The sequence below is a fragment of the Lepidochelys kempii genome, chromosome 17 (assembly GCF_965140285.1).
Source record: "Lepidochelys kempii isolate rLepKem1 chromosome 17, rLepKem1.hap1, whole genome shotgun sequence".
Lineage (NCBI taxonomy): Eukaryota > Metazoa > Chordata > Testudines > Cheloniidae > Lepidochelys > Lepidochelys kempii.
In genome coordinates this window covers 3836043-3855403 of record NC_136396.1, presented here as the reverse complement: position 1 = coordinate 3855403, position 19361 = coordinate 3836043, and the positions used below count along the sequence as shown (strand labels likewise).

At 37.8% G+C, this 19361-nt stretch overlaps 2 protein-coding genes across 2 annotated transcripts in view; one reads left to right on the top strand and one right to left on the bottom strand.

The window, feature by feature from the left end:
- Positions 1 to 5948, top strand: part of LHFPL7 (LHFPL tetraspan subfamily member 7) — a 150174-nt gene extending 144226 nt beyond the window's left edge. The window contains exon 3 of the mRNA XM_073315521.2: positions 2431 to 5948. Within this exon, the coding sequence (XP_073171622.1) occupies positions 2431 to 2657 (227 nt within the window). The 3' untranslated portion in view covers positions 2658 to 5948. The remainder of the gene's footprint in view (positions 1 to 2430) is intronic.
- Positions 5949 to 7957: 2009 nt separating this feature from the next.
- Positions 7958 to 19053, bottom strand: SPATA22 (spermatogenesis associated 22). The gene is made up of 7 exons (XM_073316008.2): positions 19011 to 19053; positions 18426 to 18554; positions 16468 to 16528; positions 14152 to 14497; positions 12746 to 12875; positions 9501 to 9598; positions 7958 to 8149 (listed from the first exon to the last, which is right to left on the bottom strand). The coding sequence occupies exons 1-7, from the start codon at positions 19051 to 19053 to the stop codon at positions 7958 to 7960; spliced, it is 999 nt and encodes a 332-aa protein (XP_073172109.2).
- Positions 19054 to 19361: the final 308 nt, after the last annotated feature.

Here is a 19361-nt window from a genome sequence, read left to right as displayed (position 1 = left end):
GGGTTGCGTCCGCCAGCTCCTGCCAGCCAGGGTCCCGGCTGCCAGCCCCGCTCAGCCCGCTGCCAGTCTGGGGTCCCAGCCTTGTCCACATAGAGTAGGTACCTACTTTCTGCCTGCACGCTGGGGGAAAAGGTGGGTGGAGGGGGAAGCTTGCCTGCCCTGCAAGGAGAGAACGGTGGGCAGGGGCGGAGAAGAGTGGGCTGGGCTAGACAGGATTTTTAATTGCACACTGCTGTCCCCGGCAGACAGTAGCGTACCATTAAAAATTGGCACGCGTGCCATAGGTTGCCGACCCCGCCTTAGAGTACGGGTGAATCAGACCTCTTGAATTCAAATAGCCTACAAACTTTCTAAAGAATTCTTGGGAAGCAAAATAAACTAATATGAGAGGTATTTGCATAAATCTTTCTTAGAGTAAGCCTCTCAGAATTTACAGCTGAAGTAACCCATATATTAGTATGGTATATTAGTCTTAAATGGCACAGTACAATTACAATTGCTTGTAACAGTCATGGAACTGTTTAAAATGTTTATTTCACCATTTTAATTGTTCTTTCAATATTTACAAGTTTTGAATAATCTATCAGTTCACACTTAGCTGTGGTTAATTCTGATTTCCACTTATTATAGAAACTTAAACTGATAACATTCCACGGTGAATTCAAACCAAACATTGGGTAGTACATCATAGACATCTTCTAAACTTCTGGGGTTTTGTTTGTTTGTTGTTTGCTTACTTTGTTTTTCAGGGAGTGGGGAAAAGGGAGGGGATCTGTCTCATAATATCATTTTGATTTACAAGATAATACAATTTTAAAATACAATAAAATAGATTTTTTTTTTAGATCCAACTATTCATTATTCATTGTGATGCATCGAGGGTAGAAGAAAAAAGAAAAAAATATTGATTTATAAGTGGCACTTGTACTTTCCAATAAATGGTTATACACAATGGATGGGTTGGACTTTCCAAACCACCTTGGTGTGACCCAATTTTGCTCCTTTTTACGTCAATGGGAGCAAAGTTAGGCCAGTCCTGGGTGCTTTTTGAAAACCTACCAGTGTATTTTTAGAGTATTTTTCTGCCTATTAATACCATGATTTACAGTTTGGACAATCAAATTACACATAACCAAATATGGAAAAGCAGTTTTGTATATTAACAAATTACATACCCATGACCTTAAAATATGAAAAATATTCATTATATATTGCAGAAGTTAGTCCTTGACTTCTATTAATAGCTAACTGGCAATGACTTTTTTCTTTAGGTAATATAGATTCTGTTTACACCATCTGCTGAATAATGCAGTATAGATAACAGTTCATCAGACATTGCAATGACATTTGTTTATCTGTGTAATTGTAATCTTTTTTTACACATTAATGTTAGAAGAGCAATAATTGTTGATCACAGATGCTGTGATTTGTAACTAAAATGCACTTTTTCCTTATAGTCATATTAGTCTAACACATAACTCAAGAAGAGTATGGCAGAATCTTTTTTATTTTTGAAAAATGTGAAAAGACAAAGCATTAGGAAAAATACATCAAAAGGTGAAAACAACTCTGAAGCCAAATACTATTCATCATGTGTCATGCAAGTTTAGGGCTCAGTTCACCACTTTCCATTTAGTGCCCCCAGTGGTGCAAGTGAGATTTTAACTCTTACTGATATGGTACCACCCCCCACCCCATACTGCCCCCCCTCACAAAAAATGTTCTGTGACAAGCCCTGCGCAGATACAAATTTATACCTGTGGATGCGGATATCCGCGGACAGATATCGGTATCCACTGAACCCCAGGGCTCTCCTGAGAACCGCAGAAACAAAAGGAACAGAATATGAGGCCACCGCTCCTCAGGGGCCAGCGCCCTGCACTGGGAGGTCCTCTGGAGTGGCTGTACCACCACCAACCCTACCCCTAGCCCTTCCACATAGCTGCCTCTCCTGTCTGGGATCTGTACAGCCCCGCTAGAGGACAGGGCTGGAGGCGGGGCTAGAGGCAGTACAGCCGTGCCAGAGGAACTGCCGGCACGGGGCGTTGGCTCCTGGGAGTGGTGGCCCCATGTTCTGCTCCTTTTGCTGCTACATTTCCTGGGAGAGCCCAGGGGTTCAGCGGATGCCGATTTCTATCTGCGGATATCCGCATCCACAGGTATAAATCTGTATCCGCACAGGGCTCTACAATTCATTCTTGAAAATGTGTCTTTCTGGTACAGCGTACCGGCAATAAATGTCTTAATGATTCGGCGTACTGACCATACCGGCTTACTTGCACCACTGAGTGCCCCTGAGATATTTGAAAATATGTACATCTTTGCACACATTCACCATGTAATTATATATCATTCCTAGTGTTCTCAATATGATTCCTCCCTACAACTACAGAGGTCTAGTTTATTAAAAATTTCTCTTTTTTTTTCTAGTATTCATCATGGCGTCTGGACTTTTGGTTTATCCTTTTGGTCTCAGCTCTGCTACAGTGAAGAAATTCTGTGAGAATTCAAGCATATACTATGCAGGAGACTGCCAGATTGGATGGGGGTACATGTTGGCAATTGTTGGAGTCATGTTATCTGTCTTTTTACCATTCTTTGCAAAATATGCACCAAAAGAGCACATATCTCCAACTCCAATACCTACTATTTTATAGTATTTTATTAGTATTTAACAGCAAAACATTCCTGTCAATCAATGGGCAGAAAGTATTATAGCACTTCCTTTTAGCTGTATGGCTAAAAAAAAAAAAAAAAAAAAGGGAGAGGGAGATAGAGGGTCAGAATCACAAAGACCAAAAGTGCACTGATAGTCTTCCATAAGCATGAGAAGCTAACACTCTGGAATTGAAATAAGACTAATTAGCAGCCTTTACGCTGCTCTAAACTTATAATGGCTTAATGCCTTAGTCAAAAAATCTGTTTATCCTCAAAACATCTGTCTACCTCCCAAACAATTTATTTTATGTCTCAAAATAGTAAATCTGTTAAAAGCCTCAGTTCTCTTTTATATGTTATTAAATATCAGAAGTTTTATGAACCCAATAATTTTAAATCTGATAATGATATTTTGTTATAGTTATTATGAGTGGGGGAAAAAGCCTGCTAGAAACCAGAGCCTAAAATGAAGCTTATCTATGAAAAAAGATGTATGCAACAAAAAGTGCTTTTGTTTGTTTGTTTTTAATCAATGCATGTTAGGAGTGTGCCTGAATACTGTAGTTTGTAGGCACATGTTTTAATACTGGTCTAACAATTGGAAAGTATAGCCTCCATAGTGATTGCTATACATTTTAGCTAACTTTTTGCTAAAGAGATCTAACCTTTTCAAAAGGCCCAATACTAAAATAGCTTAAAAAGGAGAAAAATATATTAAGAGGAAGAGTGCATTTGTTTTACCGTAGTTCTTAGATTATTATTTTGCATGGAATTGCATACAATTATTTCTAGTTTAGGGGTTTTTATAAGCCTGTAAGGTAAAAAATTCATTTACAAAACATACGCGTCCGATGGCAAAGGTACCTGTGCGCATTTCATCATGTTGCAAGGCAGAAAGGGCCAGAGTATGGTGGCCTTACTCATGCTGACTAGAATCTTGCTCCATGTGAATGTGATTTCTTGTGGAGTAAAATACTACTCAGTGTGAGTATGTGGCAGACTCTGACTCAATATCATCCAATGTAATGTTGACTAGAAAAATGTCACGTCTGATGGATATTTTTTGTGTGAAATTTATGAAGTCTAGTTCCAGGAATGGCATTTTTGGTTTCATTACCACCAAGGATTCAAACAAATGCACCACATGCCTTAAAAAAAAGAATGATTGGGTTCTAATATTACTCCATTGCCATATTTCTCCTTTAAAATTACAGTAAAATTCCCATCCAGTATCTAGGTCATGAGGATGTTATTTATTTTTAATATTTACTAGTACGGAACTGAACCTCTTAGATTATATTTTAATACTGAACCTTACTTTTCTGCTTTTTATTTCGTCCTGTGAACCAACTGATCAAATCTATCATCTTTGTTAGTAGTATGCAGTGTTGTTGTAGCCATTTGGTCCCAGGGTATTAGAGACAAGGTGGGTGAGGTAATACCTTTTATTAACCCACCTTCTGTTGGTAAGAAAGACAACCTTTCAAGATTACACAGAGCTTTGAAAGAAGAGCTGAAGAAGAGCTCTATGTAAGCTCAAAAAACTGGTCTAACAAAAGATATTACCTCACACAGCTCGTCTCTCTCTTTTTTGGTTATTTACGGAAGCCGGAGTAATGGTTATTCCTGAATTTCTTGTTTTCTGAAAAATGTGTGTGAAGGGACAGATAGAGAAATGTTGAGGAAATATAAGAAAATGAGAACTGATAGAACAATCACTTTACTTTATTCCAATATTTATCAAAGAAATACAATCTCTTGTTTACATTGTGAAGCCTTCTAAACTCAAATTAATTAAGCATTACATTATTTTCTAAAGTAGCTGATTGTTACATCATCATGAGCTCCAAAGGGCAAATTATGCACATACATTTATAATATAATTCAATTACATTATTAATGTTTTAAAATGCATATTTCAAAGCTGAATAAAGCAAATAGAGAGAGCTCTATGGTTTTTGTTATAGAGAACTAAGGAATGAAATCTTCTAAATATTTAACAAAAATGAGGCTGAAGGAATTTCCTCTGCCCTCCTAAAGTAGGCAGAATAGACTTCAGTCTTCTCTGTATGTAGCATGTAGCATTTTTAGTAATGTCTTATGCTCTTCTTTTCATAAATTGCTGGAATAGATTGGAAAGCTTCATATAAGATTCAGAAGGTAAAAAGTGAGAAAATAAACACATAAAAAAACCATAACCACAAAGTAAAGAGAGATGCAGGCTTTTCTTTCCTAACCAACCTGTGCCTTTACAATAGAACAATTATACAAGACAGGATCAATATATAAAAAAATTCTCATCAACCACTGAAAATGTTATACAATGTGTAAAAATTGTATTCTGTGGGTTTTTCTCTGTTTTGTGTGATGTTTACGATTGTTCACTTGATGTTTCACTAGAAAAAGTGATTTGTTAGTGTAAATTAGAAAACATTTTTGCAAAGATTTTATTGCTTACCAAAAGTAAAATAATTTTAGATTTCTATTAATACCCATAATATATCTAGTAGACACAGAGGGCCCAATCCTGTCACCACTTATAAAAATATCTTTATTTGTGCAGAATTGTGCCCATCAGTAATCCCATTGAAATCAGTAGGATTACACATGTGAATAAAATGACTTACATGTGAAAATGTTTGCAGGATTGGATGCATAGTCTGAAATTCCTTTATAACTTTCACCTACTTTCGCAGTAGGGGTCTTAAAATTTTCAATATTGCTATACCAAACTACATATTGAAAATTTATTTTCGGTGTTTTGAACAATCAAGTTAAAAACTCAAGTTTTTTTTTTCCACAGTATCCTCTACTTTCTAAGAAAGAGTGAAACTGATGCTTCCATATTGAACGTCCTTTAAATAATTTTAAACATTGAAAGGAAATAACGTAGACTTAATAGAGACTGGTGACATCTAAAATGAGGTAGACAGAATTGCTATGTAAAAGGTTCTTGTTCAGAGCCAATTTATAACTCTGGGTAGAGATCATACTGTAACTGACTCAAACCAGAGTAAGCAAAGCATATACTGCAGAAGTTCCTCTGGAACTTAAATAGGGGGAATTACTACAAATACATTTGCTAACACTGATAAATCACTTTTTTAATGAGGATTGTCTGTGAGTTATATTGTGTATAATATAGTTTCCTTGTTAAAAAAACCAGAAAATTTACTGGATCAGGTTCAAGTTTTATTCTAAATATATAATTTTTTAAGTGTAACTAAAAGCTGTATTTTCCATTACTGTGTTTCTGCGTTGACTAGCTGCCTCCTTTTTAGAATATTAACTGTTTTCTGTATTTGACTTGTTGAATAAAATATTTCAATTATTTTCAATGTGAAATTTACAATTGCCAACACTGTGTAATAAAATAATTCACATTGTTCACTATTTTCCTGACTTTGCTTTTGTTTTACAGTTGCAGCCAGAAATGATGCACAGCAGTTACTTTAAGGGAAGAGACTGAGGGGATAAGGAAATGGCCACAATAGGAATAATCTATATAGGTGTCCGTGTATAGGAACATAGGCATGCAAACATACAGTTTGTGATCCCTGGCCTGTACAAATAATGATCCAGTTGGTAGTAGGCTGCTATCCTGAGACTTGGGAGAAGCAGGTTCTCCCACCTCTTGCATGGCTTTGGGCAATTCACTTACTGTTGCTGTGTGCCTCAGTTCCCATCTGTAAAATAGGGATAATAGTACTTCCCTACTTTGCATGGATGTTGAGGATACATTAAAGATTGAGGCAATTGGATACTTCAGTAATGGGGACCAGATAAATACCTAAGATAGGCACTGCCAAGCTGTTCTGGGATGAAGCCTGTTATGTTAGCCTGTAGAACTTCTACAGGGGTTTTGGGAGAGCCAAAAAGGGAGGCAACTTCTGCAGCCCAGTTTCAATGCTGGCTGCAACTTTTATGACAGATGCCTATTTTGAAGACTTAAGTAATACTACAGTAGTGCACAGGCTGTGCGCTGACTTTCTGCTCAGAGGTGATTTTTCATCGAGTGTTCAGAGCCAGTCAGAATATGGATCTACATATAATATATGTTTATCAGCAATGAAAATCAATTTTTAAAAAACATTTATTCTTAAAATGAATTATTTCAAAATATTGACCATATATAAGTACAAAATAATTTCTTGGAACAAACGTACTGAAAAGCAACAATAAACTCACTTAGAATTGATTATCTGATTTTTCTAAGCCATTTAGGTTAATGATGGAATTAGTGCCTTATTTTGCTCCAGTTACTTACACTTGCACTGACTGACCATATAATTCTCAGTAAATTTCTGAAATGAGGCTAGACTGCCTCCTCTCATGGAGAAACCAACAGGCAAGGCCCAAGCGGATGAAAATGGTATGAGGATCCAGTAAATAATTTGGGTGAACGGGTTCCCCTCAGAGTGGGCAGTGGATTCAGCCCTATACTCTCAGACATTTTGAGATCCTTTACAAGCTAAGACCATCTATGGAGAAGCCCTATACTTCTGCACTCTCTCCTGCTCCCCGTAATTCTCCCCTACTCTTTTCCCCTTAAAGGGTTAAGACTAAATTTTTAACTCTTCAGTGGATTGTCTGTGGGGTTGGTGGAAGGGGGATGGACATCTCCCAGTTCAGCCTTCTATGGGCCTTACAACTGTACCCTCAATGTTAGACAAAAGGGGTGGGAAACTGTGCTATGAATGGGATGCTCCCTCCACTTTCCATGATAACACTGCGAAATCCATTCATTGTTTACATTCAGGGCACATGAGTTTAGCTAAAAGTTGAGCGTCTGTATAAATTCATGTATTTGTCACCAAAATGTAATACAGGCAGTCCTCGACTTTATGACATTCGAGTTACGAAGAACTGCACTTATGATGCTTCTACATGGACACCCTGATTTGACTTATGACTATAGGTTTTGAGTTTACGACGCTCAGTCTCACAGTGGAGTAGATTGAGGTTCCGAGTTCCAATTTACAATGCAATTGTAAGGAACCAGTTGTGTCGTAAGTCTGAGGACTGCCTGTATTTTGATCATATTCCTTCAGTAAAATCTATCAAACCACACAACAAAAAATCTAGCACAGTGAACAAAGAAATATAATGGTAGAAACAAACCAGAACAATTTTATTTTAATTTTTACATAACACATACTATAATTGTGCTTTCAAGTATTTAATAAAAGAATACTTTTAATATGAGCTTTTGTAAATACTCAAGATGTGCAGCCTTTATGCTAATTGATCAACAGGAGTGTGATCTCATCTTTAAATTACTGCTTAAATAAACATTACTTTAAACTTCATTCATTGTTTTCACACATTCTCTCATCTCGACATCTGAAGTTTTAACAAATTCTTGGAAAGTTCTTTGTTCTACAACAGTTGCAGATCTTACAGATACACACTTGAAGATGTTTCTTTTTGTGTCATAGTTTCCCATGCACCTGTGGACTCTACCTCTAATTAGTCTTGGAAGCTCCCGATCCTATTTCAAAAGTATAATAATCAAAAGGTTAAAATTAATTCCCTTTTCTGACATGAACTAAGCTCTTCAAAATGTCTGAAGAATAATACTGTTAGTTGGGGATTCCTGGAGGCTAGGTAATGTTTGCGGGCTACATCAGCTCTACAGTCCCTTGCAGGTTTTGACCACTCTCTGGCAGCATGGCTGCACAGGAGCTACACCCCAAGAACTTCTTCTTTTGTCAATTGCTGTCCCTACAACTCTTAGGAAAAGTGGTTCCATTACAAGAAGGGAGCTGCGGAAAATAATATGTTCTGAGGGAAGCTGCAGTGCCACAAAGTCAGATGAGAAGATGTCTTAGCAGTGAACAGAAAGGGGAGATACTGGGTTCTCACTGACAAAAGACTCACAATAACTTTGGCCCAAGTCTATCCTGAGGTACGCACAAATTATCATAAAAAAAAATCAACAAACTGAGGTAACAGAAAACTTCCTGTTATATGTTCTTTGTGAGAAGAATTGAACTTTGGCCAAATTATATAAATAAAACTCCTCTGGGTACAAAGAGGATTTTCCTACATCTGCAGCTAGCCGTAGATCAGGGGTTCTCAAACTGGGGGTCAAGACCCCTTAGGAAATCACAAGGTTATTACATGGGGGGTCGTGAGCTGTCAGCCTCCACCCCCAAACCCCACTTCACCTCAAGCATTTATAATAGTGTTAAATATAAAAATAAGTGTTTTAATTTATAAAGGGGGTCACACTCAGAGGCTTGCTGTGTGAAAGGGGTCACCCATATAAAACTTTGAGAACCACTGCCACAGATAATAGGCAATTATGTAAGCCCAGAACTGCATGGCCCTTTTATAGCCTCATTTCTGAATGGTCAGTGCTATGAAGGCATGTTCATGCCATCCAGACAGGTACACCTTTTCTAGAGGTCTGCAAAAGCTCAGTAGCACCAAGGGGTTGGTGTGTGTAAACTACAAATAAAAATATGCAGAGCACACCTTGAAAAAGAATTAACTTTGCCCCATAACTTCTCTGCTATATAGATGTTTCCCTCCAAAATCCCAATCCAGTTTTCCACAAGCTAAACAAACTCTTCTCAAATTTAATTTGATCCGAGAAAGCCCCAAGACACTTGTACAAACATTTCTCAACAAGTTTTGGCAAAACAGGGATTTGGGCTTGCCTGAAATGCAACTGTATTTACTGCCGCAGACCCAAGAAGCAGTTTGTATGGAAAGTGAACAATACAGCTTTTAACTTTCTTTTATACATTAGAAGTTAGTGTTAACAGAATACATGTTATTAGCCTCCTAACTGCACCACATATAGTGTATTCTGTATAAACACAGAAAATACTTACAATTTCATAAAATACACATGGCAGACTCTCCTTTCCATCTCTCAAGACAAAACTTTTTGCTCCATATGCTCCAGGTGTGACTGCAGAATCAAGTGTGCCTAAACAATATGTCAAGAAGTAAACCAGGATGTAAACAGGAGAGCACTATTAAAGCCTGTGATCTACAAATATTAAGTGACATTAATATTCAATAGACAAAAATACTAAGCAACATACTGATGTCAGTCTTCTAACTAGCACAGTTTCCACTGACATCAGTGGGAATTCTACTGCAAATTAAGGGCTATATATGGCACACTAATAGTAAATTCACATATTTTGTCTCTGTGAAGTAGGTGAAAAACTGTACTTTTCGTAAGCATGATTATAAACTGATTAGCTCCCTAGGTACTGGTGCACGAGACAACCAGTTTTCTTAAAGCTGTACTTACTCATATATGCAAATCACTTCTAAACCATTAAAATTTGTAACCAACATTTCCAACGTAAAAGAGTCCATGAATTCATGTTACATTTGGTATTCCCAGCCACCCCAACTCTTAAAACAATTGGGCATCTCTAGCTTCCTTTGTCAAATTCTGTTTTTAGGTAACCTCAATAAAAGTCAAAAGTGAAATAGGTTGTAAAAATAATTCATATTCAGAAGAACTCCAGGTTTGGACTGATTCCCAGGTTAATGCTATTAAAAAGTTATTGCAGAACTCTGGTACCCTTGTTAGCCGGATTTTTCAATGCAAATTTTCTTTCTGTTTCTTAGTTTCAATAATGTCTCAAGCTTTAATTATTTTAATTCTTTTAAAAATGTAATAATCCTGAAAAATAGAAAGAAAGCCTGCTACTACACTCTTAACTGATGTTGTGATGGCTTTTTATACAGTGTGGATTAGTCTCTCGGGTATATGAAGAATTTAGGTTGTGCTCATCCTTTTATCAAAGAATTCAGATTTTATAGACAAAGTTCCAGGCTTCACCACTAAAATTCTGCCCCAGTTTTCTAAGTACAGACAGGTTTTAGATAGTGGGCACAGTTAATCAAATCAGCCACAGAAAGATGTAAAGAGGACTTTTTTGTGTCAGCTAAACCTGTTGTGGCTGGAGGGAAATTCATCCCTTTGGGATCATGTAGTGTTTTCACCTCTGCTGTGTGTAAAGGTTCCTTCAAATGAGGGAGACAGTTTTAATTTGTATTACATCCCATAACTCATGGCGATCGGGGGAGGTCCCGGATGACTGGAAAAATGCTAAAATAGTGCCCATCTTTAAAAAAGGGAAGGAGGAGGATCTTGGGAACTACAGGCCAGTCAGCCTCACCTCAGTCCCCGGAAAAATCATGGAGCAGGTCCTCAAGGAATCAATTCTGAAGCACTTAGAGGAGAGGAAAGTGATCAGGAACAGTCAGCATGGATTCGCCAAGGGCAAGCCATGCCTGACTAATCTAATTGCCTTCTATGACAAGATAACTGGCTCTGTGGATGAGGGGAAAGCAGTGGACGTGTTGTTCCTTGACTTTAGCAAAGCTTTTGATACAGTCTCCCACAGTATTCTTGCCAGTAAGTTAAAGAAGTATGGGCTGGATGAATGGACTATAAGGTGGATAGAAAGCTGGCTAGATTGTCGGGCTCGACGGGTAGTGATCAATGGCTCCATGTCTAGTTGGCAGCCGATATCAAGTGGAGTGCCCCAAGGGTCAGTCCTGGGGCCAGTTTTGTTCAATATCTTCATTAATGATCTGGAGGATGGCGTGGATTGCACCCTCAGCAAGTTTGCAGATGACACTAAACTGGGAGGAGAGGTAGATACGTTGGAGGGTAGGGATAGGATAGAGAGGGCCCTAGACAAATTAGAGGATTGGGCCAAAAGAAATTTGATGAGGTTCAACAAGGACAAGTGCAGAGTCCTGCACTTAGGACGGAAGAATCCCATGCACCGCTACAGACTAGGGACTGAATGGCTAGGCAGCAGTTCTGTAGAAAAGGACCTAGGAGTCGCAGTGGATGAGAAGCTGGATATAAGTCAACAGTGTGCCCTTGTTGCCAAGAAGGCCAATGGCATTTTGGGATGTATAAGTAGGGGCATTGCCAGCAGATCGAGGGACATGACAGTTCCCCTCTATTCAACATTGGTGAGGCCTCATCTGGAGTACTGTGTCCAGTTTTGGGCCCCACACTACAAGAAGGATGTGGAAAAATTGGAAAACGTCCAGTGGAGGGCAACAAAAATGATTAGGGGACTGGAACACATGACTTATGAGGAGAGGCTGAGGGAACTGGGATTGTTTAGTCTGCGAAAGAGAAGAATGAGGGGGGTTTGATAGCTGCTTTCAATTACCTGAAAGGGAGTTCCAAAGAGGATGGATCTAGACTGTTCTCAGTGGTAGCAGATGACGGAACAAGGACTAATGGCCTCAAGTTGCAGTGGGGGAGGTTTAGGTTGGATATTAGGAAAAACTTTTTACTAGGAGGGTGGTGAAACACTGGAATGCGTTACCTAGGGAGGTGGTGGAATCTCCTTCCTTAGAAGTTTTTAAGGTCAGGCTTGACAAAGCCCTGGCTGGGATGATTTAGTTGGGGATTGGTCCTGCTTTGAGCAGGGTGTTGGACTAGATGACCTCCTGAAGTCCCTTCCAACCCTGATATTCTATGATTCAATGAGAACTCTACCAAAAGGAACTTCTTCAGAGAGCTATATCAGCAGACTCTCTAGTCACCATGGCCATCTCCCTTTTTCAGCCAGCTCACTTTTGGTGATGTGCTGTCCTCTATACCTTTACCTTTCTACCCACCTGTAAGTGGAGTTGTGGCTGCTTTGCACAGTGCTACAAAATCCTGAATAGAGTTTTCATCCCTTGGAAACTCCACACCTATTTTTATCAGCCTAAACCCCAGATTAAATTAGCACAATTCATTTTATACTGCCCTTGAACCTTGGCTAGAAAATATTATAACAGAAATCAAGACAATAGTAGAAATATTAAGATGGGGAAAGTTTAAATATTGTAGGGTGATACTTTTCATTTTGCCATGCTCATATTTTGGTCACCTTTGATATATAGACAATTGTCCAGATATGAAATTAATTGGAGGCTTATATCAATATTAAAAGGAAAATGGGTCAAATATTAATCAACATTTGAGAACTGGTACTTTAAATATTTTGACTATTGTCACTCTACTGTAAAAACTGCATTGTCTTTGTGGGACTGACCCACCAATATTCTTAACTATAGCATAAACTACTATACATACCTAACACTTCAAATAATAGTGCAGTTTTATAAGTATACTGGCTCCAATGCTTCATACTTTCAATGACTGCACTTATAATTCGGAGAGAATTGTCTTTTTCTTTAACTTTTAATTGATATGCTGGAACTTTCTTTCAGAGAAAGATGAGAACTCAGGTTAAATAGAGACCTTTACAGTCTTTAAAGTCAGATAGATAGTTACACATTGTTCTTATGTTAATTATCCAGTATTTAAAATAAACACATTATTTAATTTATTTAGATTAATAAAGCATCAATAAACCACTTCCAGTATAACTTGTTTTATGAAATCACAAAAGTCACACAACAGACTACTGTTTCTGTTCAAATAAATAAGCACCCCTATTCAAAACAATGGTCACACAATCCTCCTTCATACCCACACCTATACAAAAGGCATTTAATAAAATGAAGATTTTATTTAGGAATTGGACTTTCTAACGTGTCTAAATGACTTCAGAACACAAGTCCCAAAATCCGCACTAATTGGAGAGAACAAGTAGGACTTGACAAAATCCCATGGATATGCACCAGACCACTGATTTGAGTCCAGTCAAGTAGAAAACAGTTGCTGGCAAGACAAAGAAATAATATAAACATGCTTGAAACACACAAATTTGTGCTGCCTATTTCATACTGAGTAGCAGATAGAAACAAAGTCATGACTAGCAGTTGTCTAAAGCATACACAAATAAATCTAATAAATAATGAACAGCTTATTCTGTTTCTGGTTTATACTGTACTATCATGTAAGTCAACATTGACCAAATAGATAATTATCATTCATTTGTGAATGCTGAGCATGGCATGGGGGTACAGAGAAAAAGAAAGTTATATCTTTAGGTAGGATGATGTTTTATGTTTTATGTTAAAAACATAAGCAATGGAAACATTGCTTAGTCTAAATTTGTGCTATTTTTGATAGGGAAATTGCATTTAGGAAAAATAAAAAATAAATGCAAGAGTGAGGGATGCACCAAAAGTAAATAGAGGTTTAAAGAACAGAAGAATAGATTAAAATCTATTCTATTCTATTAACACAATTCAAAAATGTTGCTGCCAACATTTCAACAAAATTTCCTGGGACAATTCTAAGAAAAGGCCAGGACTCTGAGCAGGAGGCTGACCAGGGTGTGTGTGTGATCATAGGGCGTAGTGGTAATTGTGAATGTTTGGAAATTTTAGGTTATTTTAATATGAAAATCTTAATTCTAAGGCCTCCCAAAGTTGAATTCATGGATGCCTCCCAAAGCTAGAATTCATGGTGGCTTCATCTTCCCTCAAACAACTTTTCCTCCCCCAACAGGCATCTGTCCCCTTATTATTTTCTTGGGAAATGTCCTGAGGCCTGTAATTTCTTCCCCTTCCTACTCCCCAAAATTTTACCTGAATCATTTTGTCTTCTGGAACATGATCAAATTGTTTTTCATTAACTTTATTTTGTTTAAATGTATATGATGGACTATGATCCTGTAGGCTTCTTGATGTGGTGCTGGATATAACTGGCCATTGTGCTTTGGATGAATATATTTGTCCTGTTACAGTTGTCTCAATATACTGTGATGCCTTATGATGGTCAGGTAGTTTGTGCTGCTCAACAGTTCTCAGACTATTTGAGATATTCTCAAACTTTCGAATGATTCCACTATCAGATATCATATTGGTTCTGTTACTTGGTGACATATGCTCATTTCTGTTCCAAACTTTAGCATTGGTATTCTTTTCTTCTGCTCTGCAGAAGAAACCATTATATATGGTTCAATATCACAGTACTGAAATATTGACCTGCATATTCAAAGTGCATTCCATAGATTATTCTGTGACCTTTTTAAAAAAACACTCTGTATTTCTTTAAGCCCTGATAAAGTACTTAAACAAGTGCTTAACTTCATCCTTATTCAGGATAGTGATTAAGCATGTGGTTAATTTTACACGTGCTTAACTTCAATGGGTTTTAAACATGTGCTTAACTGGTGTCTTGAACAGGGATGCTTTCCTGAATCAGGGTCTTAAAATGATTTTCTCAAATTAAATACACTGTAAATGCAACTTCTCCAAATTATAGAAAAGAATTCTTTGTGAACCCTCATCCCAGGGTCACTACTCAAAAATTCCTCCTACAATTGGCTGTAAGGCTGGCCTTATGATTTCAGGACCTTACACGTCATAAAGAAAGCCAATTAACTGCTTCCACCTCCAGTCCTGCCACTGGAGGTGAAGTTAGGGAGGTCTTGTCAGAAAGATACTTTCTCTCCCACTGATCTTGCAGCTGGAAATAGAAAGAGATAACTATTCTGCAGATAGGAATGTTTCCATGGGGTGTGTGGCCTCTGAAAGAGCATAGCCCCAAGCAACCACTTGCCTGGATTGTAGTAAGGCTCAATACTGACTTTCCAGTTAAGAGAAAAGGAGTACTTGTGGCACCTTAGAGACTAACAAATTTGAACAGTCGCTAAGGTGCCACAAGTACTCCTTTTCTTTTTACGAATACGGACTAACACGGCTGCTACTCTGTTTCCAGTTAAGATTCAAGTTTGCTTAAACTTTTTTCCGTATAAATAATGGGCAATAATTGCCCTCATTCACAACCACATCTCCCAATTTAGTCAGTAGGAGTTTGTCACATAAGACTATATCAGAGCACCAAATTTTAAGCAGAATTCAGCATGGTTAAATAGTTCTGCTTGAAAATTCTTGGCATGATATGACCTATGGCATGGAGGCAGAAACAGACCCTTCCATGTGTGGAGTATATGTTTTGAGATTTTAACAACAAATTGTGTTTATTTGTACCATTTACCAATTTAAATGGGAAGGTGCATTAAAGAATCCAGATTTTGCAACTGAAGATTATTTTTTGAAATCACATCTGAAATTAGAAGAAACAAATTGGACTCTGGAATTCTTCCTAATTATTCAAGTTCTACTGGCTCTCTATTGATCACCTTTCATTTCTAAGCACTTATTTATGTAGTTCCTGATTCAGCAAATAAACAATGTTTTGCTGAATTGGAACCACTGAAATAAAAATGCAAATTTGGTTTGAAAGTATACAAAATTTGCAGTATACATACCTGATAATCATGCCCAAAGAGGCTAATATACCATTAGAAATAAATTATTAGTTAAAAGATAAATTAGATAAGCAACATTACCAGCTCAGAGTTGTCTGATAGGCAAATTTTCATTGATTATTAGAGTGCTGCCTATGTAAAGACTGCAGGATTAGGCTTTTACACCTGATCCAAAGTACACTACAGTCAAAGGAAAAATTGCCATTGATTTCAGTGGATGTTGGCTCAGAACTAGAATATAGGTTGGGAAGCATGGCAATTATCTGAGACTCAGAAAGTTTCTTTTGAATGTTATAAGAACATGAAAAAATAAGAAATATCAGATTTACTTTCACATGAGAATAAGTATTTTTCTGTTTAATGATAATAAGAAATTCTAAATGTTACCAACCTCAAAATATTCAGGTTCTTTCCAGTATTTGATATATTCGGCTTTGATGTGCTTTGTTTCAACAGGGAAGGAGCCATAGAAGGTTCTATTTGGCTTTCAAAGAAACATTTTAAATGTTAGAATGACAGAGTAGCAGCCTGATTATAGGTTAAACATGTGAATTGTATTTTATAAAATAATTAAATGAGTAAGTCGCTAAAAGAAAACTAGAAGGCAAAAAAGTTTGGTTTTACATACCCACTGTTTGTTGTTTTCTGTAGTTGAGCCAGCTCTGGCTTTGCAACTTCCCACCCTAATTCTTAAAAGACAAAGGATGACATATGGGTAAAAATTGAAAATACGTGTATGTACTAAATATACTTAGGCCCTCTCCTGCAAAGACTTATGTGTGTGCTTTATGCACATAAAAAACCAAATGCCACCCACACCCACCTGCCTCAACAGGTGGGGGAACTTGATGAGCTGGTGGGGAAAGGGACAGTCCCAGCAGTGAGGGAGGGAGATACTTGCTGAAGGACACCAGGCACCTTCTGCTGTGCCCATGCCCTACTGGAGTCTTTGGTACCCCTTGTCCAGTTGGAGGGGAGGGACACTGACTGGCTCACATCCCCCAGCTCCAGGGATATAACAGGGAGGATGGGCCATGTGAAGTCTCTTTTGGCTCCATTCCAGTAGCCCCACCCTACCCACCGTGAACTAAGAAGGGGAATCAAGCCTTACAGATGCTGCAGGTCTCACCGATTGCCCATTTGGGGTCAGGAAGGAATTTTTTCTTATAAGGATCAATTGCCAGAGGCACAGAGAGCTTTTTAGCCTTCCTTGTAGTACCTCCAAGCCACAGTAGATTAGGCAGAAATGCATTTAGTACCTAACAGAGATACTTGGTGGAGTTGCTAATTCAACACAACTTGCAGCTGGTTTCCAGTGCCATTAAAAGGATAAAATAAGGGTTCCCAGAGGTAAAAGACATGGGATTTTGCTAATGGGCATTGGGCTTATGGGATAGGGTCAGATGTTGTGGCTCATGTGGGTGGAGGTCCCCTCCCTTCTTCACTCTCTGTTCCCTTGATGGAGGGGATTGGCTGGACTCAGCAAGATGAGTCGTGGGGGGGGGGGGAAGTTGACCGAGGAAAGATGACAGAACAAGGAGCACTGGTCTCAAGTTGCAGTGGGCGTGGTATAGGTTGGATATTAGGAAACACTATTTCACTAGGAGGGTGGTGAAGCACTGGAATGGGTTACCTGGGGAGGTGGTGGAGGCCATCCTTAGAGGCTTTTAAGGCCTGGCTTGACAAAGCCTTGGCTGGGATGATTTAGTTGGTGTTGGTCCTGCTTTGAGCAGGGGATTAGACTAGACGACCCCCTGAGGTCTCTTCCAACCCTAATATTCTATGATTCTATGAAAGCATGCCCCAAGTTATGAGTTATTTGATAGGAGCCTGTAACTCCCACACTGGAACCACTTAAAATGCCTGGTACATGAGAATAGGGTGATGGGTGGGTAGCACGCCTCTCCTGTGTTTAAGTTAAATAAAAAGTTTCACCCTGCTACTTAAAATCCATCCATGTGTCTGTCTTCATTTCACTTCTGTGTCCAGATATTAAACAACTTTTTTCAAAGTGAGTTTTAATTAACGCTTTTTTCTAACTGATGCTTAAGCTACCAGTTTTATAACTGTCTGTAGTAAGCACAAAAAAAATTTTATTTTAAGCAGTGATTGTAGGGATAACAATGATGACAATAAATAATCCTGGGAGAATTCTATGTCAGAGCCTTTTAAAAACACAGTATTGAGGATAGATTATTTCTCTTTTACAAGACTACAATAGCACACTATAAATGTTCCATCCTGTAACATGGACCTTGAATTTCTATTGAAACCACCCAAAACCAAAAGGTCACCATTTCAAGTGGCATTTAAATGCCAACATGCTACTTCATTCTCTAAAACAGAAAAAAGTCAACTTCCCTGCAAGCACACATTAAAATGGCTTAATTATACAGAGGAGAAAGAAACTTGCTGCAGGACAGAAAAGAGTAGAACATATTTTTCTCTCACAAAATGAATTTTTCTACAGAAAACTTAAAGTATGCTTGTGAGCTCTAGATAAAGATGACTTAAAACTTTTACAAAATGTTATTATAAAATTAAAACTGCCTTAAATGCTGTTTTTAAAAAAAAATCTTATTTTACCAGTTGTTCTAGCAGAAAAGTTATAACTATGAGTCACAGTGCTCGTACTTGGCTCATTTTTAAGTGGATTTGAAGTGAGCGGCTGTCTGGTTCTTTTTTTCTGATTGAACAGTGGTACAGGTAGAAAACCTAAATATAAATTAAAATAACTGTATCAGATACTGTTGGAATGCCATAAAATCCTTCTGGCTAAGGGATACACAATCTACATTTTCCATTCATAAAATGGGTAAATGATAATTACTTAATTAACATTTCTATCCATTTTTATTATCTTTATTATTTATTTTATGTCACCTGAAAGTGTGGTACTTCGTAATGAAGGCAAGGCCCTTGCACTGAAGAGTTTACAATCTAAAACCCCAGTCCTGCAAACACTTGCACATGTGCTAAACTCTTCACTCTGTGAATGGTTCCACTGAGTTCAACATTACCACTATGACCTCAACTCTCCAATAAGGTACAGATTTAGTGGAACTCTATTTGAGCACTGGGGTCTGGCTTAGTAGGAAGTGTTTGCAGAATTGGGTAAATACATTGATAAAATGATTTTCAAATTGTACAGTAATAAAAAGTGATTGATACCTGCTGTGCTACGAGATGAACTGTCACTTAAATTTCTCTTCATTTCTTTCACAATATCCAAATATGCAATAATTTATTCACTATTCCAAATTCCCCATGTGAAAGTTATATTTCAGTTAAATCTGCCTGTAGAAAAAAAACTCTAATTCACATTATAAATATAACTAAAGTACACGCAGCTTTTCATCAGCTTCACTTCATTATTTGTGTAACAGTTTATGTATATCAATTTAGGCGCATTCTTAACTTTATTTATGCGAGTAGTCTCACAGATTTCTGTGGTACCATTAATGTGCATAAAATTATACCACATGAGTAAGACTTTTCAGGATCGGGGCCCCAGTTATTACA

Excerpts from the sequence above, each read along its gene's own strand:
- SPATA22 (XM_073316008.2), bottom strand. The coding sequence starts at position 19,053 with ATGAAGAGAAATTTAAGTGACAGTTCATCTCGTAGCACAGCAG. Across the intron at positions 12,876-14,151 it reads CAGAAGACAAAATGATTCAG|AAAGTTCCAGCATATCAATT; the intron begins GTAAAATTTTGG and ends TTTCTCTGAAAG. Across the intron at positions 9,599-12,745 it reads ACTATTATTTGAAGTGTTAG|GCACACTTGATTCTGCAGTC; the intron begins GTATGTATAGTA and ends CATATTGTTTAG.